At 49.5% G+C, this 22932-nt stretch overlaps 1 protein-coding gene across 3 annotated transcripts; it reads left to right on the forward strand.

Moving 5' to 3' along the window:
- Positions 1-324: 324 nt before the first annotated feature.
- Positions 325-19962, forward strand: Cpa5 (carboxypeptidase A5). Of its 3 annotated transcripts, none has more exons than XM_059257512.1 (12): positions 325-465; positions 924-1135; positions 2279-2360; positions 3460-3594; positions 11540-11638; positions 12974-13075; positions 14440-14541; positions 14880-14990; positions 15426-15516; positions 18726-18925; positions 19205-19289; positions 19641-19962. In XM_059257512.1, the coding sequence occupies exons 2-12, from the start codon at positions 1020-1022 to the stop codon at positions 19826-19828; spliced, it is 1311 nt and encodes a 436-aa protein (XP_059113495.1). In that variant the 5' UTR covers positions 325-465; positions 924-1019; the 3' UTR covers positions 19829-19962. The 3 variants fall into 3 exon arrangements, with proteins under 3 accessions (XP_059113495.1, XP_059113496.1, XP_059113497.1); XM_059257513.1 differs by having other exon boundaries at positions 19647-19962; XM_059257514.1 differs by lacking the exon at positions 325-465 and having other exon boundaries at positions 1046-1135; positions 2236-2360.
- The last annotated feature ends 2970 nt before the right edge of the window (positions 19963-22932 follow it).

The following is a 22932-nucleotide window of genomic DNA, read 5'->3' on the forward strand; positions in this document are numbered from 1 at the left end:
GGAATCTTCCCACCTCTTTCAGATTTTCTTGTTAGATTCACCCTGTGTCATTCAGGCCCCATCTTTCACTTCATCCTTTCAAGATGACTACTTTGTGTGCTGGCCTCTCCTTTGTTCTTACCATTCCCAAACTGTAAGGAGACTGTGTAGGGCTTCTGCAGGCCTGAGAAGTGGACTTTGTTGTTTGTTGAGAACTGTACAAATGACGGCCATGGCCTTCACGGCCTGCAGCAATTGCTCCGCCCGTCTCGGCACAGTGACAGTGACTGACTGATGGCAGAGACGAGGCGTCCTGGCTGAAAGACCCCCTTTCTTCCACTGTCTCTTCACCTTCCCTGTTCCAGCAGGAGTACAGACCTGTAGCCACGAGTTAATGCCTTCTAAATAAGAAGACATTACGTGTGCCAGGGGTCACAAGCCAATTCATCCAGCTTGTCTCCTCTAATACTCCAGGTCTCCTGTGAGGTAGGGAGGGAAGGTACTTTCAACAGCACCTGACTGTAGAGTTAGTTCCCTGAGAGTTGACAGGTCAAAGGCACCCAGTTCCCTGTCCTGAGACCTGTGACCCTTTAGTGATGCTTACTTTCTTCTGTGTGAGGAGCATATGGCCCAGTGACAGTGTCAGTGTGTGGAAAGGGGAGAAGGGCAGAAAGGGGCAGTTGTGTAGAGGGGACAGCCTAGCGCCACTAGCTACTTCTCTTTCTCTGGAGATGGAGGATTTGATGCCCGTGAGGAGGTTGGCGCAGGGAATTTCCTCCCCATCCTGCAGAGGAAAGAAAAGCTAAGGGTCTTTTCTTCCTTTTCCCTCTCTTTCCACCCCCTCCCAGGAAAGGAGGGAGGAGGGGTGGTCTGGTTCTCCAGGGCCTGGCATGTGGGTTCCACACGCCAGCCCTGGACCCTTAGAGCCCCATGTCCGTTCTCAGGCCCGGCCTGCTGGCCTTTAGGTGACTTGCTGTCGTGAAGCCTAGGCTATGGCCAAGCTGGAAGAAAGCCCTTGAAGCTTGCCTGGAGAAAGAAGCATGCAGGGCCCCCTAGGCAGAGGAACAGGCCCTGGGCTGTCCCCTGTGGACAGACGGACACTTCTGGTCTGCACCTTTATCCTGGCTGTAGCTTGGGGCCAAGTGAATTTCACAGGGTGAGTGGCTGCTGCTTGGTAGGAAGGAAGATCAGCTGGGAAGGAAAAGCCCTAAATGCTCTGAGTGTGTCTGTGTCTGTGTCTATGTCTGTGTGTAGTGTGTGTGGTATGTGTGTCTGTGTGTGTATGTATGTGTACTCCTGGGTGAGATCAGACAAAAGTTTCAGCTCCCATCCAGAACCCCCTTCAGGCTCTTGGATCTACCACTCGTACTCCAGGGCAGATGTTTTGGCCATGTTATTCTTCTCCAATCTAGAGTTCTAAACCTGAAGCTCAGGGTTAAGTTTTCAGGGTTCTGAGAGGATCTCCTAAAATTGAGACTAGTTGGGGAGAGGGAACGGATCCGACAAGTGGGAAGGGACAAGAGAGGATAATGGGGAAGGGGTTAATAGGATCAAAATCCATTTATGCATGCATGAGAAGATCATAACGAAACCCATTAGTAAGTACAATTAATATACATCAATAAAAAAAACAAATTAAAAAAACTTCTAAAATCACATGCAACAGATTGTATACATGTTCTTTAGGGTTGAAGGTTTATATTTCTCCTCAAATCCTTGAAGAAATTGTTAACCCTCATTAGACTATACACTCGTATCAAAAGTAGAGTGCTGTTATCCTCCTTTGAATAGTAGCAAGCTCGAGCATGCACACCAGGCCTCCCGATGTCCCAGAAGGTTGAGCTACAGACTATCCAGCAAGAAAGAGACACAGCTTAGAAAGGGAGTCACCTTCCGGGTCCCAGAACCTGGCAGGCAGAGAGCCCGCACTATCTCATCTCAGACCCTGGAGCTCATGATGTGGGACTCTAGCTCTTCACTGTCCACCTACCTACCCAGCTCAAAGGAAAGAAGCACAGCTGCTCTGCCTGGAGAGGCTGGGGTGGCCTGGTCTCCCCTTCCGTGGGGTTCAGCACCTGGAGCTACCACTGGTTCCCCAGCCCCTTTGAATCTATCCATCCCGCCTCTCCATCCCTTTCGCTCTGTGTGTGGGAGGGTAGACATGTGAGCTCCGAGTCCTTGCTGAGTCTCCTCCATGCTGAGTCTCCTCCAGTCCGGTCTCCCTCTTCTCCCTCCTACCTCTTTCCACCGGCCTAGCATTCCTGGAGACCGCCATCACTTTCTCCCCATGTTTTCCCAGAGACCAGGTTCTTCGAGTCCTGGCCAAAAATGAGAAGCAGCTGTCACTTCTCAGGGATCTGGAGGGCCTGAAGCCCCAGAAGGTGAGGATTGCTCCTGGGGACAGGTCTGTCACAGCGCTGGTGTGACTGTCCACCTCGGCTCCTTGTCTTGCCCCCTTAATCTCTCCCACCCCAAAACCTTCCTGAGGTCTCAAAAACATTCACTAGATTGTGGACAAGTCCACATGTTCTCTGCCACGTGTTAGGGCCATGTCCCCATAAAGTTGGGTGGCCTTGTTGGCTGTGATTCCTTTATCCTTCCCCTCTGTCGTGGATGGGGGAATGATGAGCACGCTCTGAAAACAGCCGTCATGTCCTAAAGCCACAGGAGATCACAGATGTCCCTGCTGCCACGTAGCATAGGGGCTGCTCACATCTGCCTTCCAATTGGAATGGCTTCGTTTGGCAAACTTGTGTTGTATTTGGGTCTGTGTCTGTCAGCCTGGGTATCTGTTTCCAAGAACATTTGTCCTCTACAAGTTTTCACAATGGAAAACATTCTCTTTGACAATTATAATAGAGGGCTTTTGTTTGAGGGCTTGTAAAACAACCAGCTTTTTCTAGATGTGGCCCCAAGCTCTTGCTGCTATTTGTAGGAGTGTCCCTCTCAATGAGGGATCCTACCGCTCTCGGTCCCTCTCAATGAGGGATCCTACCGCTCTCGGTCCCTCTCAATGAGGGGTTCTACCGCTCTCGGTCCCTCTCAATGAGGGGTTCTACCGCTCTCGGTGTCTCCATTTTACAGATGTATAGATGGACGTAGGGTGTGGGCTCCAGCGTTGCCTCTTCTGCTTCTCAGGGGACCAGAAGAAGACATGCCTGCCTCTTCTGGCCTGGGTTCTCATCCAGGCTAATGTCCTAGGTGACAGGAGCTCTAGGGCTCTGTGGATCCAGGTGAAATACTGACAATGAGTGAGTCGAGATGGTAAAGATAACCAGGAAACAGAGAAAGAAGCTTGGTGAGGGGGGATTTATTCCTCTCTGCAAACCCTAGGATTTTCTTTATGGAACTGGATCCCTTTGAAGTATAAAAGAAACCTAGCCCCCGGCCCCCAGGATGCCTACCAAATGAGTATATAAGGACAGGCAATAAACACAACTGTGTTTTTTTCTTTTCTTTGTTTCTTTTTTTGTGAACCAGGTGGACTTCTGGCGTGGTCCGGCCAGACCTAGCCTCCCTGTGGACATGAGAGTTCCCTTCTCTGAACTACATGATGTCAAAGCTTATCTGAAGTCTCACGGCCTTGCTTACAGCGTCATGATAAAGGACATCCAGGTGAGGTCCTACCCTGGGTCACAGTGAGGATCTCACTTTCCACATTTTTTTGGTTGGTTCACACCATGGAGAAAAAACAAACAAACAAAAAACCAAACCAAAGCAAAACAAAACAAAAACCCCCTTAGGCGAAGTGCAGACATCTTGCTTGTGGATATCCAGCTGCATGTTTGAGGATACATTATGGAAGAAATGAAATTGTACATTTCTGAGCTTGGGGATGTAGCTCAGTTGATAGAATATTTGCCTAGCTTGCATGAGGCCCTGGGCTCAATGCTCAGTTCTGCATAGAACTAGCCATAAAACTGGGCATAGTGGCACGTATCTGTAACCGGAGTGCTTGGGAGTCAAAGGCAGGAGGATCCTGAGCTATGTAGTGAGCTCAAGACCAACCTAGGGCACCTGATAAGCTGTCTCAAAACAAAAAGCGAACAAACATGACCACATGTATGCACACACGCAAAACCAAAACAAACTAAATAAAATATAAAAACAATACACATTTCTAAGAGGAATTTTAAGTCTGGGATAGAGTTCCCTCATGGAGGCAAGGAGTACTCACAGTGTGGCAATTGTGGATGTGCCTGCTTCTGGAAGACTTGGCAACTACCAGCAAAGGATACAGGAAATGGAGACAGAAGGGAACAGCAAAGGTCCTTCCTAGTCCCTTTGATGGTTTCCTCTTGTCCTCCGTTAGGTCTCAGACACTCAGTACCAGAAGGATTCTATGGGGGGAAGAAGCCCAATGCGACCCTGCTGACCCTCCCTCTCCGATCCTAATGTGCTCTGAGCATCTCCCCCAGATGGGATTCTTCCAATACCTCGGGGAGCATGGCAGACCCTACCCAGGTTAGGGTAGAGAGAAAGGCATCTTAAACTCCCAAACTCCCTGTCCTCACTTGATTCCAGTCTTCCATTGTCTTTGCTAAGCACCACGAAAATCGATTTCATCTGCCCTGTGTTCATCCCAAAGAGCCTCACCAGTCTGGGAAGATGGATCAGTTGGTAAAGTGCTTGCCACTCAAGCTTGAGGACCTGAGTTGGATCTCCAGCACCCATAGCAAGCACTGAGTCTGCCTATAATCCCAGTGCTGGGAGGTGGAGAGACAGGAGGACCCTGGGGGTTTCCGGCTAGCCGGTCTAGCTGAATCAGAGAACAAGGGGTTCAGTGAGAACCCTTGCCTCAAAAAATAAGGTGGAGAGTGATTGAGGGAGACATTGGCTTCTGGCCCTCCTGTGTACGGCCTGCACATATGACGTATGGGGAGGGGGTGTTGGTAGCCAGCCTCCTCCCGTAACAGATCCTTGGGTACCACTCTGATGTTAAGCCTCCCAGGCTGCATCCTGTGTACCTGTAGAATTGTAGCCACAGAGATTCATTCCTAACCACACTGCTCAGCACTAATCTCCTCTAAAGGCTTAGAGTGTGGGAACACGGAGCCTCCCAGCGCGCACACACTTGACACCGCATGCCGAGGGATCAACGCATTAGGCAACATTCCTTTCCCAGGCCAGCACAGGGCTGGGGCACTGGGGTCCATTCAAAGTCCTTTATCCCTCATCAGACACATCTGTTTCCCGCTCAACATGTGGGGGTGGGATGTTTCTCTAATTAAATCCCCCACAAACAAAAATGGGGAAACTCACACAGACAAAAGAGGCTACCACATCAAAAGAGCAGAACTGAGTTCTCATTTTTAGCCCATGCCTCTATTTTGAAGTTCCCGTTTTCCTCCTTCTGCTGCGCCAGTCCTGGGAACCCAGCAGCATTTGGCAACCAGACACTCAGAAGCCTCAAAAAACTTGGTTGATTTCTGCATGTCAGGGACAGCCCTGGGGTCACCCCTGAGCTCCCCTCACCAACCCCTCCAGAGAGAGATCCTCTCCTGAAGTCCCCACGCCTGAACTCCTGTGGGATCCCTTCCCAGGAAAATGCCCTGAACTCTCTGCTCTAACCTCTGCAAGCAGAATTTCCAACCATCAGCCTGCAAAGCATCAAGCTGGGACTGCCGCCCTTGAGGTCACTCTGTGGCTTCGGAGGGCGCCAGGGGTGGGGAGAGGCTGTTGTTCCTGGTTGATTTGTGGTGACAGTGGGGGAGGGGTGCAGGCCAGAGGCTCAGAAGTACTGACAGGACCAGAAGGGATTTGTACACCAGGTTGATATGGAGAAAGCTTATTTGAGATACCGACACACAAGCTCGACTCCAGGACTAGCAGCGTCCCCTCAAAGTGAGCCTTCAATAATGGTAGCTTGAATGATGTCAGTGGGTCTAGGCCCGGCATGTGTGTGAGGGAGTGGGGAGTATATTGGTCTCCCCCAGATTCAGCTGCATTTCTCTTATCGATCGGTGCACCCCTGGCCTTAATAAGTGCTTGCTGAATTAATACACAAGAGAAGGCAAATTAAAAAGAGGTGTGTTTGGCAGTTCGAGCCAGGCACAGCGGATCATGGAAAGCTTTGCAGGTTTCGATTTGTATCCAGAGGCTGGGAGGACTTTTGAGGAGGGGACCAGGGACTGCAGACACACATATGCCTACTGTGTGCTGAGTATTGGGCGAGGCCCTTGGAAACACAGGAACTGCAAACGGAAACAAACCCACCAAACTCAGGGCTGTATCCAGGGAAGCTGGAGAGAGTGGGGGGCTGGGAGCGAGGGGAGTAAATGGGTGGTTACAGTGGAGTGGGTGAGTGCCCCGATGAAGTGTGCACAGGTTGCTATGGGAGCGAATACCAGAGGCACGTCACGGGCGCTGTGAAGCGGTAATTACCCATGCGTGTGTGCGGCTGAGCACGGAAGGGGGGCTTACGGGGAAGGAGGCCCCCCACCCTGATCTGACTCCACGTAAAGGGCATCTTTGGCCCTGTGAAGTGGGGGGGGTTATCCCCCAAACCGTAGATAGAAGGGGAGACTTAGGGGGGTCTTTTACACCCCCAGATTTACATTTTAGAGAAGCTCCTCTTCCTGGGGTTGGGTTGAGCTGGAGACAGGGCCCGGGAGACTGACAGGAGGAGGTTGGTGGGGGAAACTGCTGTGGGCCAGGCAAGAAACGATCTGATTCTGAGGGTGCTTCATTTGCATTTAATTTTTCTTCACCTCTTCATTCTTTTCAGTCCTTCGGTGTTTTTTTTCCTCCCTGGGATGAGTCACCACCAAAAGACCTCACTTGAGCAATCAGCGCTTCGGATTTTAATGGCTTTTTTCTGATTGCAAAATTAATAAATATTCATGTTAGATAATTTGGAAAACAGGAGAAAAGCGCAAGAAGAAAACAAAAATCACCCATGCTCTGACCATCCAGAGAGAAATACAATTTAGTATAAATCCCGCTCCACCAGCTCCTCTCTCTGTAGGCTTACCCACATCAGCATACAAATAGGCAGCTATTGAGCTCCCTGAAAAAAAAAAAATCCTCCTGATCCATCTCTTTCCCCTCTCTAGCTACCACCCTATTTCTCCGTTTCCTTCTAGAACAAAACTCGGAATACTCACTTTTTGTTTGTTCTGACCACCAATTTCCTTTGGCAGGCTGTCTGCCCCTCCCTTCAGCAAAAGGGTCCTGGACAAAGGCACAGGGACCACTGGGTCCACTTGTGCTCCAGTTGTCCATCTTTCCCTGGTGCAGCTCGGGCGGTTCTCTCCTCTGGTCTCCTAGGACGCTTTACTGTTCCTCCCTGGTCGATCTGTTGATCACAGGAACTAAGACGGTCTCCACACCTTGGTCCAGGGCGACAGAGCTAAGTCCCTCCCACCTCCTCATGACCCCTTATGTCTTCCCTGAACTCCAGCACCTTCCAACAGTCTCCATGGCTGTCTGAAGGTCCTTGCAAACTCTCCAGGTACAACAGGAGCATCCCAAGTCCCTGTCTGCTCCTCCACAGCCTCAGGGAGCTCAGAAGCCCCCTGGGAGTCATACTGGACTCCCTTCTCAAACCCTCCATCCAGCCTACCAAAGATCCTGCAGGCTCTTCTTTCAAATACTTCTGATGCATCCCAAACTACCACTGTGGGTCATGTAACTATCACTAGGGGACTGTACAGTGTCCCACAAAGGGTCTCACTAAAACTCAAGATCCTCCTGCCTCAACCTCCATGAGAACTGGGATCATAGAGTGCCAAGCTGTGTTCCCCGAACTGTCTAACTGTTCTCCTTGCTTCACTATTATCCATCCTCCAGGCAGTAGCCAGATGAGTCCTTTACAAAATACATAAATCCGGTTATATTCCTCCCCTACTTGACACTCTTCAACTGGGACTGGGTATCCCACCGCTCTAGGGACGGAGCTAAGAGGATGTTAAGTTCCAAGCTGGTTATATAGTAAGACTCTGTCTTAAGTGAGTGAGTAAGTAAATAAATAAATAAGCAAGCAAGCAAACAAACAAACAAATAGATTTTTAAAAAGCAGGAAGGAACACAGGCAGGCAGGCAAACTTTCCGGGGGCTTCTTTCCAACTCAAAATAAACGCAAAGTCCTTGAAAAGGCCAAGGCTCCAGGTGAGCCACCCCCAGCCGGAAGTCACCCTTGCTGCCTCGTGCTCTGTGCCCTGCCATCTTCTTTGACGAGAACGTGCCTGATGCACTCCTGCTCAGGGCCCTTGGCGGTATCCACATCTCAAGCCTTTGTGTCTGCTGGTGTCATCCTGGAATGCCGTTCAGGCAGGTATCCGCACGGCTCATCTGCTCACGGCTTTCACCCCTCTTTAAACTGTATCTGTCCCCTCTCCTGCTTCCCCAGCCCCCTGTCATGGCCGTCACCCTCTTCTTCCTCCTAGCTAAAGTTAGCTAGTATTTACTGGGTGCCAGGCTGATCCTCAGGTCAGCACTTTTAGGCATGTGCTAAAGTGTGTGATGAAATAATCCTCATTGTATGAGGGGAAACTGAGGCAGAGCCCAGATTAGAAACAGTATTAATGTCTCATCTGAGACAGCCTGACTAGGGAACCACACTGGGCCATTCAGGATGGTTGCTTGTGTGTGGTGTTTTAACTTGGGTTTCACTCCCCAATGGTTCAGCCTTGACTGCTGAGGGGCTCAATTTTAACAATGTCTCGTCTGTCGCCCCTCCCAGATATGGTGCTTACAGAGCAGACATTAGGCCTAGAGAAAGAGGGTCAGAAAGAATCCAAGAGGACTTCCTGCTGAAAACACACAGCTCCCCACTGTGAGCTGTGTCTGTGGAGGTCTGTGGTTGGAGCAGGCTGCATGGAGCCTGGCATTCTTCAGGCCTCAGCTCCACCTTTGGGGTCCTGGGCTGCTTCCTTCCCTCACCACAGGGGTGGGTTTTGTTTGTTTGTTTGTTTGTTTGTCTTTCAAGGCCTCACCCTTCCTCATCCCTGTAACGAATGAATTCACATTCAGGTCTCACGGCCCCTGTCAGGTTACGGCTTCCAGGGAGGGCAAATGGCTGACTTCTGAGCTTCTCAGTCCAGTGCTTCCCCCTGAGGAGCCTGACCGGGTTGTTTGACATCCTGAACCCACGCAAGGCCTCCTTCTCAGCTCTCAGCCTCTTCCCTCACCCCCAGGAGGGAGCAAACATTTGTTGAGTTTTCAGGCCAGGGTAGATTAATGTTCCTGGAATTGAGGGCCAGCTGTCAGGGCTGAGGGTTCCCAGCTCCTAGGAGGGTGTCCTGTACATCCACGGGGCTGGGAGGGTGTTTGGAAAGACATTTGCAGTTTGGTGCCAACCTCCCATTTGCCTCCAACCTGACTATGGAACCAAGGCTGGACTCTTCAAAGCTGTTTCCTGTGGGTGTCCCTGGCCATGTTGGAAGAACTGGACCATCTAGGACTTTCTTCCCAGTCTCCCCACCTTCCATTCCCAACTCAGGTCCTACTACACCCTGGGGCATAGGCGCTCCCAACCTTGTAGCTGCATTCTGGTGGGTGTAGAGAAAGACCAGGCCTGCCTGGACTCAGCTGTCTGCCTTCTCCCAGCGGCTCACGACAGCTGGTTGTACCAGCCCTCAGTGACAGACAGACATTTGTCATGGTGGGCTGCTGCGATTTGGGTGGATTTCCTGGGAGGAAGACACATTCCTTTATGAGAGCTTTCCCAGGGCTGTGCTTGGGAGTGGCCCACAAGGACAAGGTCTCCTCCAGCCACGTCTGACTTACTCAGTCATTCTGGCTTTGCCCAAATGGGAAGCCTCAAGTTGGGCCAGCCTAGCTAGAAACATGGCAGTCATAATTACTGAACATGTAGTTGGTGCTGAGACAGAAAGTCATAGGAGCCCCAGACATTGATTTCCAGGCGCATTTAAAGAATCTATAATCTATTAATTTGAGGGTTGTGAGCAAGTGGACAGGGGCCCCTCAGAAAAAGGAGTCATTGGGCAAGCAGCCTCATGCAGAGCAGCGGTTGGGGACCCTCTCTCTCCCCCCGCCCTGGGCCTGAAGACATTGCAGCTGGTACTTCACATTAGCCAGTCAGGCTTTGGTTCTGATATTATTTATTCACTTCAAAGTCCTTGCTCACTGAAGTAGTATAAGCATGTTGCCAAAATGTAAAATCAGAGTATGGGGGAAAATGTTCAAAATTCTAATCTTATTCGAACAGGCATCATTAGCATTTTGTTATATTTATTTTTGGCATTTTAATGTCTTGTTTTCCTGTGCTTGAGGATACTTGAGTTTTCATTACTTGAAAAAACTTTTTAATTGCGAGAATAATATGATGGAGTTTTCAGCTGTTAACATTTTGCATACTTCTGTTTCCTCTCTTTATCTATATTTATTTATATACACACAGATAGATATGCATATCTGTGTGTATATGTTATTACTGTTAGTCTTTAGTTTTTGAAGCTTGGCTTGAGGAATCCACTGCTGGGAACTAGAAGACCTGGTTTTCATCTCGTCTCTGACACTTCTTAGCTTTGCATTGAAGGGCTGTCACCTCTCCAATCTGTTTTATCTCTAAAACACCCCAATCCTGACTTCATTCCTTCCCTGGAATCTGGTCATCTGACCAGATCAAGTGAGAGCAAGAACAGAGGATAAAGATACTTCATAGACCAAAAGGCATTGGTCACCAAATAAGGCAATGTCCAAACTGTGACCCAGAGCTTCAGGAGGTCCCTTTGGGTTGATGATGGTGCTGGCTCACATTCTCAGGCAGAAGAGCTTGGGCATTTCCCATACTGAACAATCAGTGCTAGTCCTGGGGTGCCTTAGGTCAGGACCTGCCTGTCACACTCTTCCCTGAGCTGGGAACAGTGTCCCAGCAGTGATTTCAGCGGTGGGTGGAGGGAGCGGTCAACAGTCAGCCTAGGCACTTGAGTGCCCTCTCTTCCTATGGTCAGTGGGAACCATTACATGAAGGTGAATGCCAACAGTAAGCCAACACCCCAAGACATGGCTTCTGGCTCATGTGTGCTGTGTCTGGCAGGCAGTTGACATGATGAGTGAGAATAATTGACACATTCATCATGATTTGGGCTGGCTTTGTCCACGTCTGGCTTTCTGAATGGCTTAGATACCAGTTGTCTAGACTACTTCCTGGAAGAAGAGTTGATGTTGGAAGTCAGAGCAGTCATTTGCTCCCGTAGGGTGGTCAGTGTCCATGGTTCAGTGTTACAAAGTACAAAACCAACATTGGCAGGAACCTGTGAGCACCCTTCTAAACACACCTTCATACACATCGCTCCCTTTGGTCCTGTGAGGCCGCACAGCTGAGACTATTGTCTTAGTTCTTAAGTTGAGGAAACCAAGGCTACAGCAAGTACCACAGGGGTTGGGAGCAGAGACACTTAGAGCCTGTCCCTTCACACTGACTCCTCTACGCTCATCTGGGCAAAGATAGCATGGATGCTAGGACATGGAGAATCACCCTTCAACCATACACCCTTCTGGTGCATGGCACACGTTCACGGTGGTTCGTTCCCTTGTGTTGATGTTGTGGGTGGAGCTCTCTTCTGCCTCTCCAGTGTGTCTTCCTATGTGCTAGGTGCTGCTGGATGAAGAGAGAGATGCCATGGCGAGGTCCCGAAGGCTGGAACGCAGTACCAGTAGCTTCAGCTACTCTTCTTATCATACACTGGAGGAGGTAGGATCACCTGGGGAAGCCCCCATGCTTCAGAACCCCTTCGGACCGCCAGGATCAGGCAAAGACTAGAGAAGGATTCTGAGACTGTAAGAGATTGTAAACGTGGGGAGCACAGAGAAAATACATTAGGTAAAGGGATGTTTGGGGGCAGCAGCCTAAAGGGGTCCAGAGTTGGATAGTGGGGACTACAGCTCAGACGTACAAGAGGCAGGCTGGGAGCCCAGGGAGTGGTTCTTTGGTTGGCACACTAAGGTGTGGACACATGATAGGTCAGAACAGAGTAGGTGGAGACTGCATTCATAGCCCATCCCCTGACCAGTGATTCGTTGACCTCCCTGTGACCAGTCCTGGTGTTCTGTGGCCCCAGCTGTGGATTCTTGAGGTCTGAGGGGCAGTAATCCAGACATACTGGGAAGCCATGCTTGTAGAAACAAGCAGTTGCTCGTACTTGGAGGAAATGTATGATCACAGTGACAGGCAGCTAGGTCAGATTTTAGCAATGGTCACTGTGTTTAAGGGAGAACATACAGACGGGTACAGGAACTTCCACTCCAGAAAGAAACTCAAGGCATAGGTCTCATTTGCCTGCAAAAGACATGACATTACTGATACTGTCTCCTCCATCACTCTTCTATTTCATAAGCCCTGTAATAGAGAATCCATTTTCTTTCTAATGTTTATGCATTGATATGTACTGAAAGGACAAGAAAATGAGCTAATATAGACTGTTACTGTTATTGATGTCAACAATAAATAAAATACTACCCTTCCCTCCAAGCTGCTGAGTCTAGAAGGAGTGAAAAAGATATAAAACGGCACTCCAGAGTTTATGAGATCTGTTGGGTGGATAAAACGGACCACAGAGTGAAGACAAGAGAATGAATTTGCAACAGAGAGATCTATGCAGGCCGTGTCTAGGAATTTATTTATTTATATTATTTTTTAGACAGGGTCTTCCTATGTAGCCCAGGCTGGCTTGAATTGCTGATCCTCCTGCCTTGGCCTCTCAAGGGTTGGGATTACAGACATGTGCTACCACAGGCAGCTCACACCTAGGATTTGAGTGGACTCAATACATGCTGTTCTCGCAGGTGAAAGTACAGCTCAGCATGGATGTAAGGAACCTGGCATTCTAGCCAGGGCACAAGTCAATCTCCCTTAGCTGTGAGGGCATCTTCAGGGTTTGCACATCTTGATCCACATTCTTTTAGACTCTCAGGAGAAGTAGGAAAGCAATAAAAAAGGTGGGATGGATGAACAATATTCATTGACATGCTTGGAACTCACCCCGCCCCCCCATTTAACCGCCAGTCTGATAGACTTTGTTGCTTTCAGATATATAGTTGGATTGACAACTTCGTAGCTGAACATTCTAATCTCGTCTCCAAAATTCACATTGGCAACAGCTTTGAAAATCGGTCCATTCTTGTCCTGAAGGTAAGAGCCTACTGCATCAGGCAGTAGACCAGAGAGTGAGTGTCTTTATCATAAGATGGAGTTTATAAATGGCTGGGTGGGAGTTTCTGAATAGCAAAGATATGCATATACTATATACTACCGATCCATGAGCTTTGTGCAATCAGGGAGTCACCTCTGCAGGTACGGACAGGTGGCAGTGCTGGGACCTGGGCAGGAAGTAGTGGAAGGTTGCTAAGAGACAGGGCTGTAGAGTGGCAGCTGTCACCTCAGCTTGGGGTGACTGTGTGTGAGTCAGTGCCTTTAACTGTGCCAAACTCGATTTACCTGCTGAGTCAGAAGTGAGGTGCACATGGGTTCATTCGATAAGGACTGAGGTCATCTGGCTTAGGCAGCCCTACAGATAGGCCTGCAGCTCTGGAGAAACCTTCCAGCCCTTCATGGGGGCCACTGAACAGAGCTTGAGCAAGCTGTCATGCCCTTAGCCATAATGGAAACAGGATGGGCATCACAACCCTCCTAGAAAAGAATCCCGAGCCTCTGCTCCAGCGTGTGAACTAGATGGGGTGCTCGACATCGATTGTCAGGGAGGGTAGGCACTGAGGCGCTCACCGGGCTCTGGTGGATGTTTCTGAACAGTCATATGACCTTGACTTCACTTGCCTCTGCTCTGATCTCTCATCAGGCATTGCCACAGTCTCTCTCTCTCTCTCTCTCTCTCTCTCTCTAAAAGGATGTTGCTCCTCAAAGTGTGGCTTTTCACTCCCGTCCTCACCCTCTGAAATAACATGTATTAGAACTGCAAACTTCACAGGCCTCCCTAGACCCACTGCACCATAACCCGCACATTAAGATTTCCATGAGAGCACGTGCCCATTAAAGTCTGAGAGGCACAGTCTTTTTTTTGTTTGTTTGTTTGTTTGTTTTTTGTTTTTCGAGACAGAGTTTCTCTGTGTAGCTTTGTGCCTTTCCTGGAACTCACTTGGTAGCCCAGGCTGGCCTCAAACTCACAAAGATCCGCCTGCCTCTGTCTCCCAAGTGCTGGGATTAAAGGCGTGTGCCACCACCGCCTGGCAAGAGGCACAGTGTTAAGGTGCTTTCAGTCTTGGGAAATTCCGTGTTCCAGGTTGGGTGGCTTTGCCTTCCAAGAATCCTGCTGTAAGGCAAAGGTCACCATGTGTGTTTCGTACTTCACTGGTGTGTGTGTGTGTGTGTGTGTGTGTGTGTGTGTGTGTGTGTGTGCGTGTATCACCAGCATGTTCTCCTTGTCTCAGGTTGAGAGCTCTGGCATACTGATTCATTCCAGACAGTGAAGGTCATCTGGAGGGACAGCACCATGGCTGTCTTGGTCATCCCTCTGTTTGTGGTCTGATTCTTTTCCCCAGTTCAGCACTGGAGGTTCAAATCGCCGGGCTGTCTGGATTGACACTGGGATCCATTCCCGAGAGTGGATCACCCACGCCACCGGCATCTGGATCTCGAAGAAGGTCAGCTGGGACTGGCAACTGGGGAATAGCATCAAGGGACTGGGACCAGAGGGAGGGAACTTTTGGGTGTTTAAAGGGACCTCTAGTTAAAAAATTTGACTTGGTTCCTTTAAATTCAGCGTTCTCTGTCCCCTCCTGTCCTTTGGAACATTATCATATGTTCTGGTCTTTTACAGTTAGGGAGTTTGGCTAGCCTCTGAATTCTAGTTGTTTAAAACTCAGCTTTTGGTTCTGTGTGGGGTATGTTTGATGACCCAATGCCACCTCTTCCTGTGTAAGGTTCTGCTGCACCGCAGGAGACCCTGGAAAGGACCACCTACTGTCACCCTCTCTTGCAGATTGCCAATACATATGGCAAAGACCACGTCTTGAAAAAAATATTGAATGCCATGGACATTTTCATTGAGATTGTCACCAACCCTGATGGCTTTGCTTTTACTCACAGCATGGTAAGGGTGGCTGGGGATCCCCAGTAGTGGTCCTCTGGAGTGTTGGGGCAGGGAAATGTCATGGCAGACTCTGGAGCTGGCTTCTTCAGGGGCTTTCTACAGAGAGCCTGCCTGGTAAAAAAGAGGACTGCAGGGGTATTACCGCTATGGGGTTAAAACCATCTTTCCCAACAACACGCTCACTGCCCGAGGAAGCTGCCATTGGCAGCGTAAGACTGGATTTCTCCCTAAGCCCTCCCTTGAACCACAGAAGATCCATTCTGCACACAGCCTGGCGCAGCTCCATGTCAGCCCATCCTGTCCCCGGAGGTTCCTTCCCTATGTTCCTTCCTGCCCCACTAGGACCCTCTCCCCTTTTCATGGGCCAGGATGTCAGCTCTTCTGTCCCTGGGAGTGGGCCCAATTAACGAGGTTGCATGCCCTGGGCTTTCTCAGAATCGCTTGTGGAGAAAAAACAAGTCAAGTCAACATGGCATTGCCTGCATCGGCGTGGACCTCAACAGGAACTGGAAGATAGGCTTCGGAGGTATGGCAATCTGTTCCACCAGGGCAGGGCTTGAGGAGGAGTGGTTGGTCTTCAATAGGTTCCCTCATACCATCGGACTGGGTTGACTCCTAAGTTGGGAGGCATGGACAATATCATTGGCTAATAGATGTGTGTCGTGGCCAGGGTCAGGTAAGCACACAGCTAAGATTGACTGTGGTATGTAGGTGAGATTGCTCGTAGGATACGTGGATCTATATGCCAAGTCTTTAAGGGAACCTTTAGCTATTAAAATGAAGACACATTGCAAGTATCAAATCCTCAACATGGCAGAGAAAGGCTCCAGGAAGCTAGCTCATTCTGGCAGAGTTATACCATCCCATGGCTGGCTTGGCAGCTTTCTCCTGGGTTCTTTGATGATCTTTTCTGATTGTTTCTCTTCCACATGTGCCAAAGGCACAGAGACTAGATAGGGAAACCAAGTCTTCTAGAACGTTCAGAGGGAATATCAGGATCCCAGCCAAGTAGCGATTGGATGGGTGGGATTCCAGGACCAGCCAGGGTAGTCTACAGGATCCATACAGCCTGCAGCCCCAGATAGAGAATCTATACTCCACAGGGGAGACAAGGGGGGGCTCCCCAAGGGAGACCACCCACTGCGGTTAACAAACAGATCCATAGATTGGCAGCCAAGCTAATGATAGAATATTCTAGCTCTAGGTGTCTGTGGCTCTGTAAATCTGGCTTTTTGGAGTTGGTTAACAGTAAAAACTAAGGAAATTTCTAAAGGATGGAGGAGCAAAGGCCCAGGTCACATGGTGGTGGGTGCCTGAGGATCAGGGTCATGTGTAACCTCTGTGGTAAGGGATCATGACTGTAAAATTGGACTTGTCTGCCTCTAGATTGACCAGGGTTAGCCTATGGTCATGGCTCTAAGACATGGCAGTACTCACAGAAACTGAGGTAGCCCAGTTTAGAGGTAGATGAATTCTGTCTTAAAGAAAATAACATTTGTGGGTCTCTCTGTAAATAAACAAAATAAAAATTTGTAGATACACAATGTAAAAACGGTTATGGGGGTGGGGGGCCCAAAGGGGTGGAAAAGCTCCCATAATCCCACTACCCAAAGATTAGTGCTTTAATAATTCACCATGTTCTTTTCAGAGATTTCCCCTTGCTACAAATTAGATTTTTTAGAGAAGGAAAAATAAACAGCTAATGAATCCATTAGCAGATACTTGTGAGACAGGCGGGCTCAGAGGACCTTGACTGTGGACGTCAGAGAGGCAGGCAGCGGAGATTAGTTTATTCTGCTTAGCTCAAACCAGAACTAATGGCCTGAAGTGTTTCTCCATATTTGGGCAAAGCCACCTGGCCGTTGGCAGGGGAACCGCTCTCGCTGCGTGGGCCGCAAACACAGACAAAGCTCTCAGCCTTCCCGCTCTGCTCATCTGTTGCTATTTGTCATTCATCGAGTGGAGCAGGTGCAGGAGCTCATCAGACACAACAAACAAGGCCACTGTGAGCCCAGCCCGCGCCAGCCCGGGCGCTGCTCTCCCGCCTCTACCCAGGGTCCCCAACCTGAGGCAAGGACCACCCAACTGAGGGGGGGTGCCCTTGGTTGACGGAACGGCCTCTGGGCTGCCTCTGGCCAGGAATAAGGAGTGACTGGGCGGGAAGATTTTGTTTATGGTTTTTATGTTGTCTTCCTTGTTGTGTCGTGGGTAGTCTGGAGACCATCCCTCAGAGCGCTGTGCCATCCTCACCTGAACTCCTGGGCAGGAACGGTGTGGAGTGGCCTAGGGACAAGAAGGCTGTTCTGGTTCCTTCTCAAAGCTTCAGAAGTTGGAGGAGAATACTTGGTCTCTGAGTAGGGCTTTTATGTTAGATGCAGTCTGGACACAGAAGGGGAGATAGAAGTGGGAATCTGCCTTCCCCATGAGTTTGCTAACCCACAAATCTTGACCAGCCCTTGTCCAGCACTATATGACATGGCTCTGGGGGAAGGAAATGAGTGGGCAAGGCACCTAAGTCCTAAGAGGAGCAACAAACTCAATGGGCCAAAAAATGGAAGCACAGGCCTGGGGGCGTGGCTGAGTAACAGGCGCTTTACCACCCCCCATGTACACATGCATTCATGCTTGCGTGAGTACACACACACACACACACACACACACACACACACACACACACACACACTCATCTCTTTGCCCTCTCCTCCAAGTAGGTTCCCTGAGAAAAATTCTCAAAAGCCTCTTCTTCTGTGATTCTCAGGCCAGCCTCAAGCAGCTCTGGGGACCCATTTTGTCTGTCCCTGAGCCACAAGGCCATGGGACTTCTAGGACTGTGGCTGGGGACCAAGCTTCAGTAGATACTGAGTTTGAGCCCCTGACTAGCATGAACCCCAAAAGAGCCAACGAAAGGGTTGCTGCTCAAGAGGAGGCTGGGATTGGGGAAGGGCCGGGGTTGCTTCTGGATGCACCTTCCCAGGCAGGCCTGCCCCTCCAATGGACAGTCAGGACTTAGCCCAAAGGGAGCCATGGGCGCTCCCTGCAAACCTACAGAGTTCCGGAGCCAAGATGTGGCTCCATTCTTCATCCTGATGTATAAGGTGAAGGGATACAACAGTAACAAAACCACATAACTCCAAGTTTATCTTGCACACACAGTCCCAGGTGGGCAGCTGCCTATCTGACATCTCTCTTCAGTGGTGACAGAGGTACCCATCATGTTGCTTCTGTTCAGAAGGTTTTGCTTCAGACACACAGAAGAGAATGTGGAGTCACCCTTTCTTCCTCTCTTCCTTTCTTTCTTCCTTCTTTTCTTCCTCCCTCCTTCCCTCCCCTCTCTCCTCTCTCTCTCTCTCTCTCTCTCTCTCTCTTTTCCTTTCTTTCTCTCTCTCTCTTTTTTTTTTTTTTTTTGGAGCTGGGGTCTCTCTGTGTAGCCCTGGCTGTTCTCTGGGACTCACTCTGTAGACCAGGCTGGCCTTGAACTCACAGAGATCTGTCTGCCTCTGCCTCCCAAGTGCTGGAATTAAAGGCATGCATTACCAGGTCTGGCTACCTTTTTCCTTAACAGCTTCAAAACAGAACAGATACATCATTGCTGCTTACATTTTCATTGGCCAGAAGCAGTCACATGACCTCAACCAACTTGCAAAAAGAGCTTGCAAGACGTAAGGGTGTTTCATGAACACTGTTTTGCCACACCTGGGTACTCTGACCCTTTTGGCGGTTTTATTTTACCTTCAGGAAATGGTTCTAACAAAAACCCCTGCTCAGAGACTTATCGAGGGCCCTCACCTGAGTCGGAGCCAGAGGTAGCTGCAATTGTGGGCTTCATCACAAGCCACGGGAACTTCAAAGCTCTGATCTCCATCCACAGCTACTCCCAGATGGTCATGTACCCTTATGGCCACTCTCTGGAGCCTGTGCCAAACCACGAGGAGTTGGTAAGCTTGGCTGTTTAGAGCGTGGGACAGCAGGAGGCCTCTCTCTAGGAGAGCCCATCCCTGGTGCACCCCCAGGTGGTTCAGACTTTGACTCCCAGGATGAGGGTCTGGACCAACGATAGGGAGACACCCTAACAGGAAGAGTGTGGTCAGGTTCAAAGCTGGAGGTCTCGCACTGTCCACATGGCCAACCTGCAGGGTTCCCACCGCACACTCCACCAGCGGCTGAGCACATGGGCGGGGGAGCCCTGCCGCTTACTCTTCGGCTGTCTTTTGCAGTTCAATCTTGCCAAGGACACAGTGAAGGCTCTGCACAAGGTGCACGGGATCGAGTACATTTTTGGCAGCATCAGTACCACCCTCTGTGAGTGAGCGACATCTGCCTGGGGCAGGGCAGGTGCAGCCTGAGCAGTACCGCTGACCTGGCTGGGCTGGGTGGATGGTGGCATCCAGGCAGCTGTCTGTCTCCTGCGATCTGGCCTATTTCAAAGTTCCTCGAGGGGAAAGATTCTCAGCCTGTAGGCCCATTTCTGCAAGGGAGACAAGCGGTTGGGGGTGGGCGGGGTAGGGTCCAGGATGAGATCTGAATCAGGAAGTCCGATGTGAGCAGACCCAGGTGGGCTGCAGCGCCCATGCTGCACACAGGCTTCTTCTATGCCCTGTGGCCACATCTTCTCCTTCTTTCCCGGGCACCTTCTGGCCCTTTTCTTTTTAGATACAGCCAGTGGGATCACGGTGGACTGGGCCTATGACAGCGGCATCAAGTATGCCTTCAGCTTCGAGCTCCGGGACACTGGACAATATGGCTTTCTGTTGCCAGCCTCACAGATCGTTCCCACAGCCCAGGAGACATGGATGGCGATTCGGACCATCATGAAACACACCCTGAATCACCCCTATTAGCCACATTACTCAGGCCAGAGCAGTTGGGGTTCACCCCTTTCCCCAAGGCCTGGGACTCCTCCTGAATCCCAAGTTAAGCATCCCTTCCCCACACCCTTGTTGGACCCTTAGCAAATAGAAGCGAGTTTGAACAGTCTATTGCCTCTAGGGTTGGTTGCTACCTCTTTGTGTTCAGGGTTGAGAAGGGACAGAGTCTGCTTAGGCATTCCTCAGGGCAGCTTGACATATCCGGGACACTCCCCCCACCCCCTGCTGTCTTCAGGGAAACGTGAGGCCTGAGCTCTTCTGTTTCCCCTCTTTGCCCCCATCCCTGGGAATAACCAAAATATACATTGTCCCAGCAGTTTTTGACATGTTAATGTCATCCAGAGGGGGACCAGGCTTGATTTAAACAACAGAATCACCAAGGTGAAATTTCTGTCCACTCGAGGGTTGCACTAACCCGATGTCTGAATCTGAACAAGTCCTTGGTTTGTGACCATGAAGCAGTTACTCTAGGTTAGGCATGTGCTGAGTGGGACTTTTCTCTGATAGAGAAAGGGGGGCATCGTTTTGAGATCCCAATGAGGTGGGTTCTCTAGCACCTACCATTGGGGAGCAGGGAGAGAGAGCCTGATGTTATGTCCTAGAAGCAAGAAATCAAATGAAGGCTGGAAATATTTATGGAAGTCTGAGGCAGAAACATTAGTTTGAGAACAAGACTTTCATTAGTCAGGCCCTATTGTGTGTGTGTGTGTGTGTGTGTGTGTGTGTGTGTGTGTGTGTTTAAGGATTCTGATGCCCATAAGCCAGTTCCTGAACAGAGAAGGATGAAAACGGAAAGATACAGGAAGAAGCCTCTTCTACGGCCTGCAAAAGAGAGACACTTGATGGGCAGAGATGATTTTAGGTGATCAAACTATATTCACTGTTTCAAACCTAGACAAGGTCCATATCCACTGTGATGCCTAAGCAGTAAATTACTAAGGGAATTGGGCTGATAGCAGAGGCAGCTGTATGAGCTGCAGCTGTTAAGAATTCGGAGCAGGCCGGGTGGTGGTGGCACACACCTTAAATCCGAGCACTTGGGAGGCAGAGGCAGGCAGATCTCTGTGAGTTCGAGGCCAACCCGGGCTAGAGAGTGAGTTTCAGGCCAGGTGCCAAAGCTACACAGAGAAACCCTGTCTCGAAAAACCAAAAAAAAAGAATTCTGAGCAGAAGAAAAAAAAAAGTGTGTGTGTGTCTGTGTGTCTGTGTCGATCGTGCAGGTGAGAGACAAGGCCAAGGGCTATACAGCCTATAACATGATGGCGTATTGGCCATTAGATGGACATGCAAAAGACCAGCTGTGAAAGCCCCAGACAGCCAGTGCATTTAACCCCTAAAGAAGCTGGATTACCTGCAAGGAGGACCCAACAGTGGAGGAGAACAGAGCATCCTGGTAAAGTTTCCACAAGAAGCTGAGCTGTTTTTATTTTTAAAGCTGGAAGTGGTTTAATCGAGCTGGAATTTCCAACCTGGAGTTTTCTGTTAGTGGAAATACAGGGTCATGGGCTGCATTAATATAAGCTATAGATAAATAAAATGAGCTCTGCTTCTGCACACTGAAGTGTGGTTATAACTTTTATGCCACAATAAATAAATATTTTTATTTTATCCTCATGGGAGAATATATTACTGGTATTAATAAACTCATTTTTAAATTAAAAAAATTTTTTTTTTTGAGGCAGAATCTCACTCTGTAGTTCAAGCTGGCCTGGAACTCATTGGTATGGTCCTGGCTAGCCTTGAACTCACAGCAATCCTCCTGCCTCAGCTCCTTGTGAACTCACACCTGACTCAATAAGCTGATTTTTAAGATAAGGGAAGCTGTTTCAGAGTATTTCAAAAGCTTTCAAGGCCACACAGAACTTGGTTTGTGTTAAGTCTGAAACTTCTGTCCAAGCAGGCCACCGATAGCAGGGTCTGTGGAGACTGGTTTACCAGGAAGGTATTAGGATTTCGTCTTCACAATTAACCAGCGTTTCCAGGGTGGGGCAAGTGACTCTACGGAGCTGGAGCACCACTGTCCTGGAGGTAGGAGGACTGGGCTGACACGTGTTTTAGTAATGTGGTCTTAAGTTCTTGCCTAGCACTTACTATGGGCCATGCACAGTTCCCAGTGCATCATGGGATTCAATACATTGCTTCCTCTTAGCAGTCATAGGCGGAACTGTTAATAACCTTGTTTTCGATGAGAAGGCTCAGACTCAGAGATAAGAGCAGTTAAAGGGCACACACTACGGTAAGGCAGGGCAACTGGCCCTCAGAGCCCAGAGTTCCTCACGTGCCACAAACCCTGAAGCTACCTCACACTCAATCTCCCGGAAGACGTCAGGAACCTGTTTTCACAACTAGGTTGGCAAGAACTCCTGTGCAGGGAAGAGTCCCACAAAAACTATGCTTGATGGTGATGGGTAGAGGTGGTCTTTTATTGTTTGTTGTCTTTTGAGACAGGGTCTCACTGTGTAGACCAGATTGGTCTCAAACTTACAGAGAGATCCACCTGCCTCTGTCTCCGGGCTTGTATAGATATGGCCTTCAAAGGTCTCATTCTCAAAAGAAAAAGAATAAAATAAAATAAAAAACAAAAACAAACCAACCAAAAGAACAACAAAAAACAAATAACAACAACAACAACAATGATTTAAAAATCCCACCCAAGGTCACATGACCTGTTTTTAGCCCTCTCAGCCCTCCCTCACAGCTCCGTCCCAGGCCTCGCATTAGAGATCTTGTCACGCGCTGCTGCTTCTCTCTGGAACATTCTTTCTCCCAGTCTCCCCCTTTAAATTTCCTTGTGAGCCTTGGCTGTAGGACTGACTACCCTTTGGCCATAGATCATTGTCTCCCACAATCCTCCTTCCCAAGGCCTCATTTATCTCCTTTGAAGCAATGATCATTAGCAACTAATTGATTTTGTTTCCTTGTTCATCTTGGCTGGACTCAGACCCACGAGGGCAGGCGCTCCTCTGGGTTGTTTGCTCTCCCTTAGCTCCAGCAGCACCAGGCCTATGAAAGACACTGGAGATTTGCGGAAGAACGGTCTCTCTTCCTCAGCCTCCTCTCCATCAGTGCTGCTATAT

The sequence above is a fragment of the Peromyscus eremicus genome, chromosome 3 (genome assembly GCF_949786415.1).
Source record: "Peromyscus eremicus chromosome 3, PerEre_H2_v1, whole genome shotgun sequence".
NCBI classification, from domain to species: Eukaryota; Metazoa; Chordata; class Mammalia; order Rodentia; family Cricetidae; genus Peromyscus; species Peromyscus eremicus.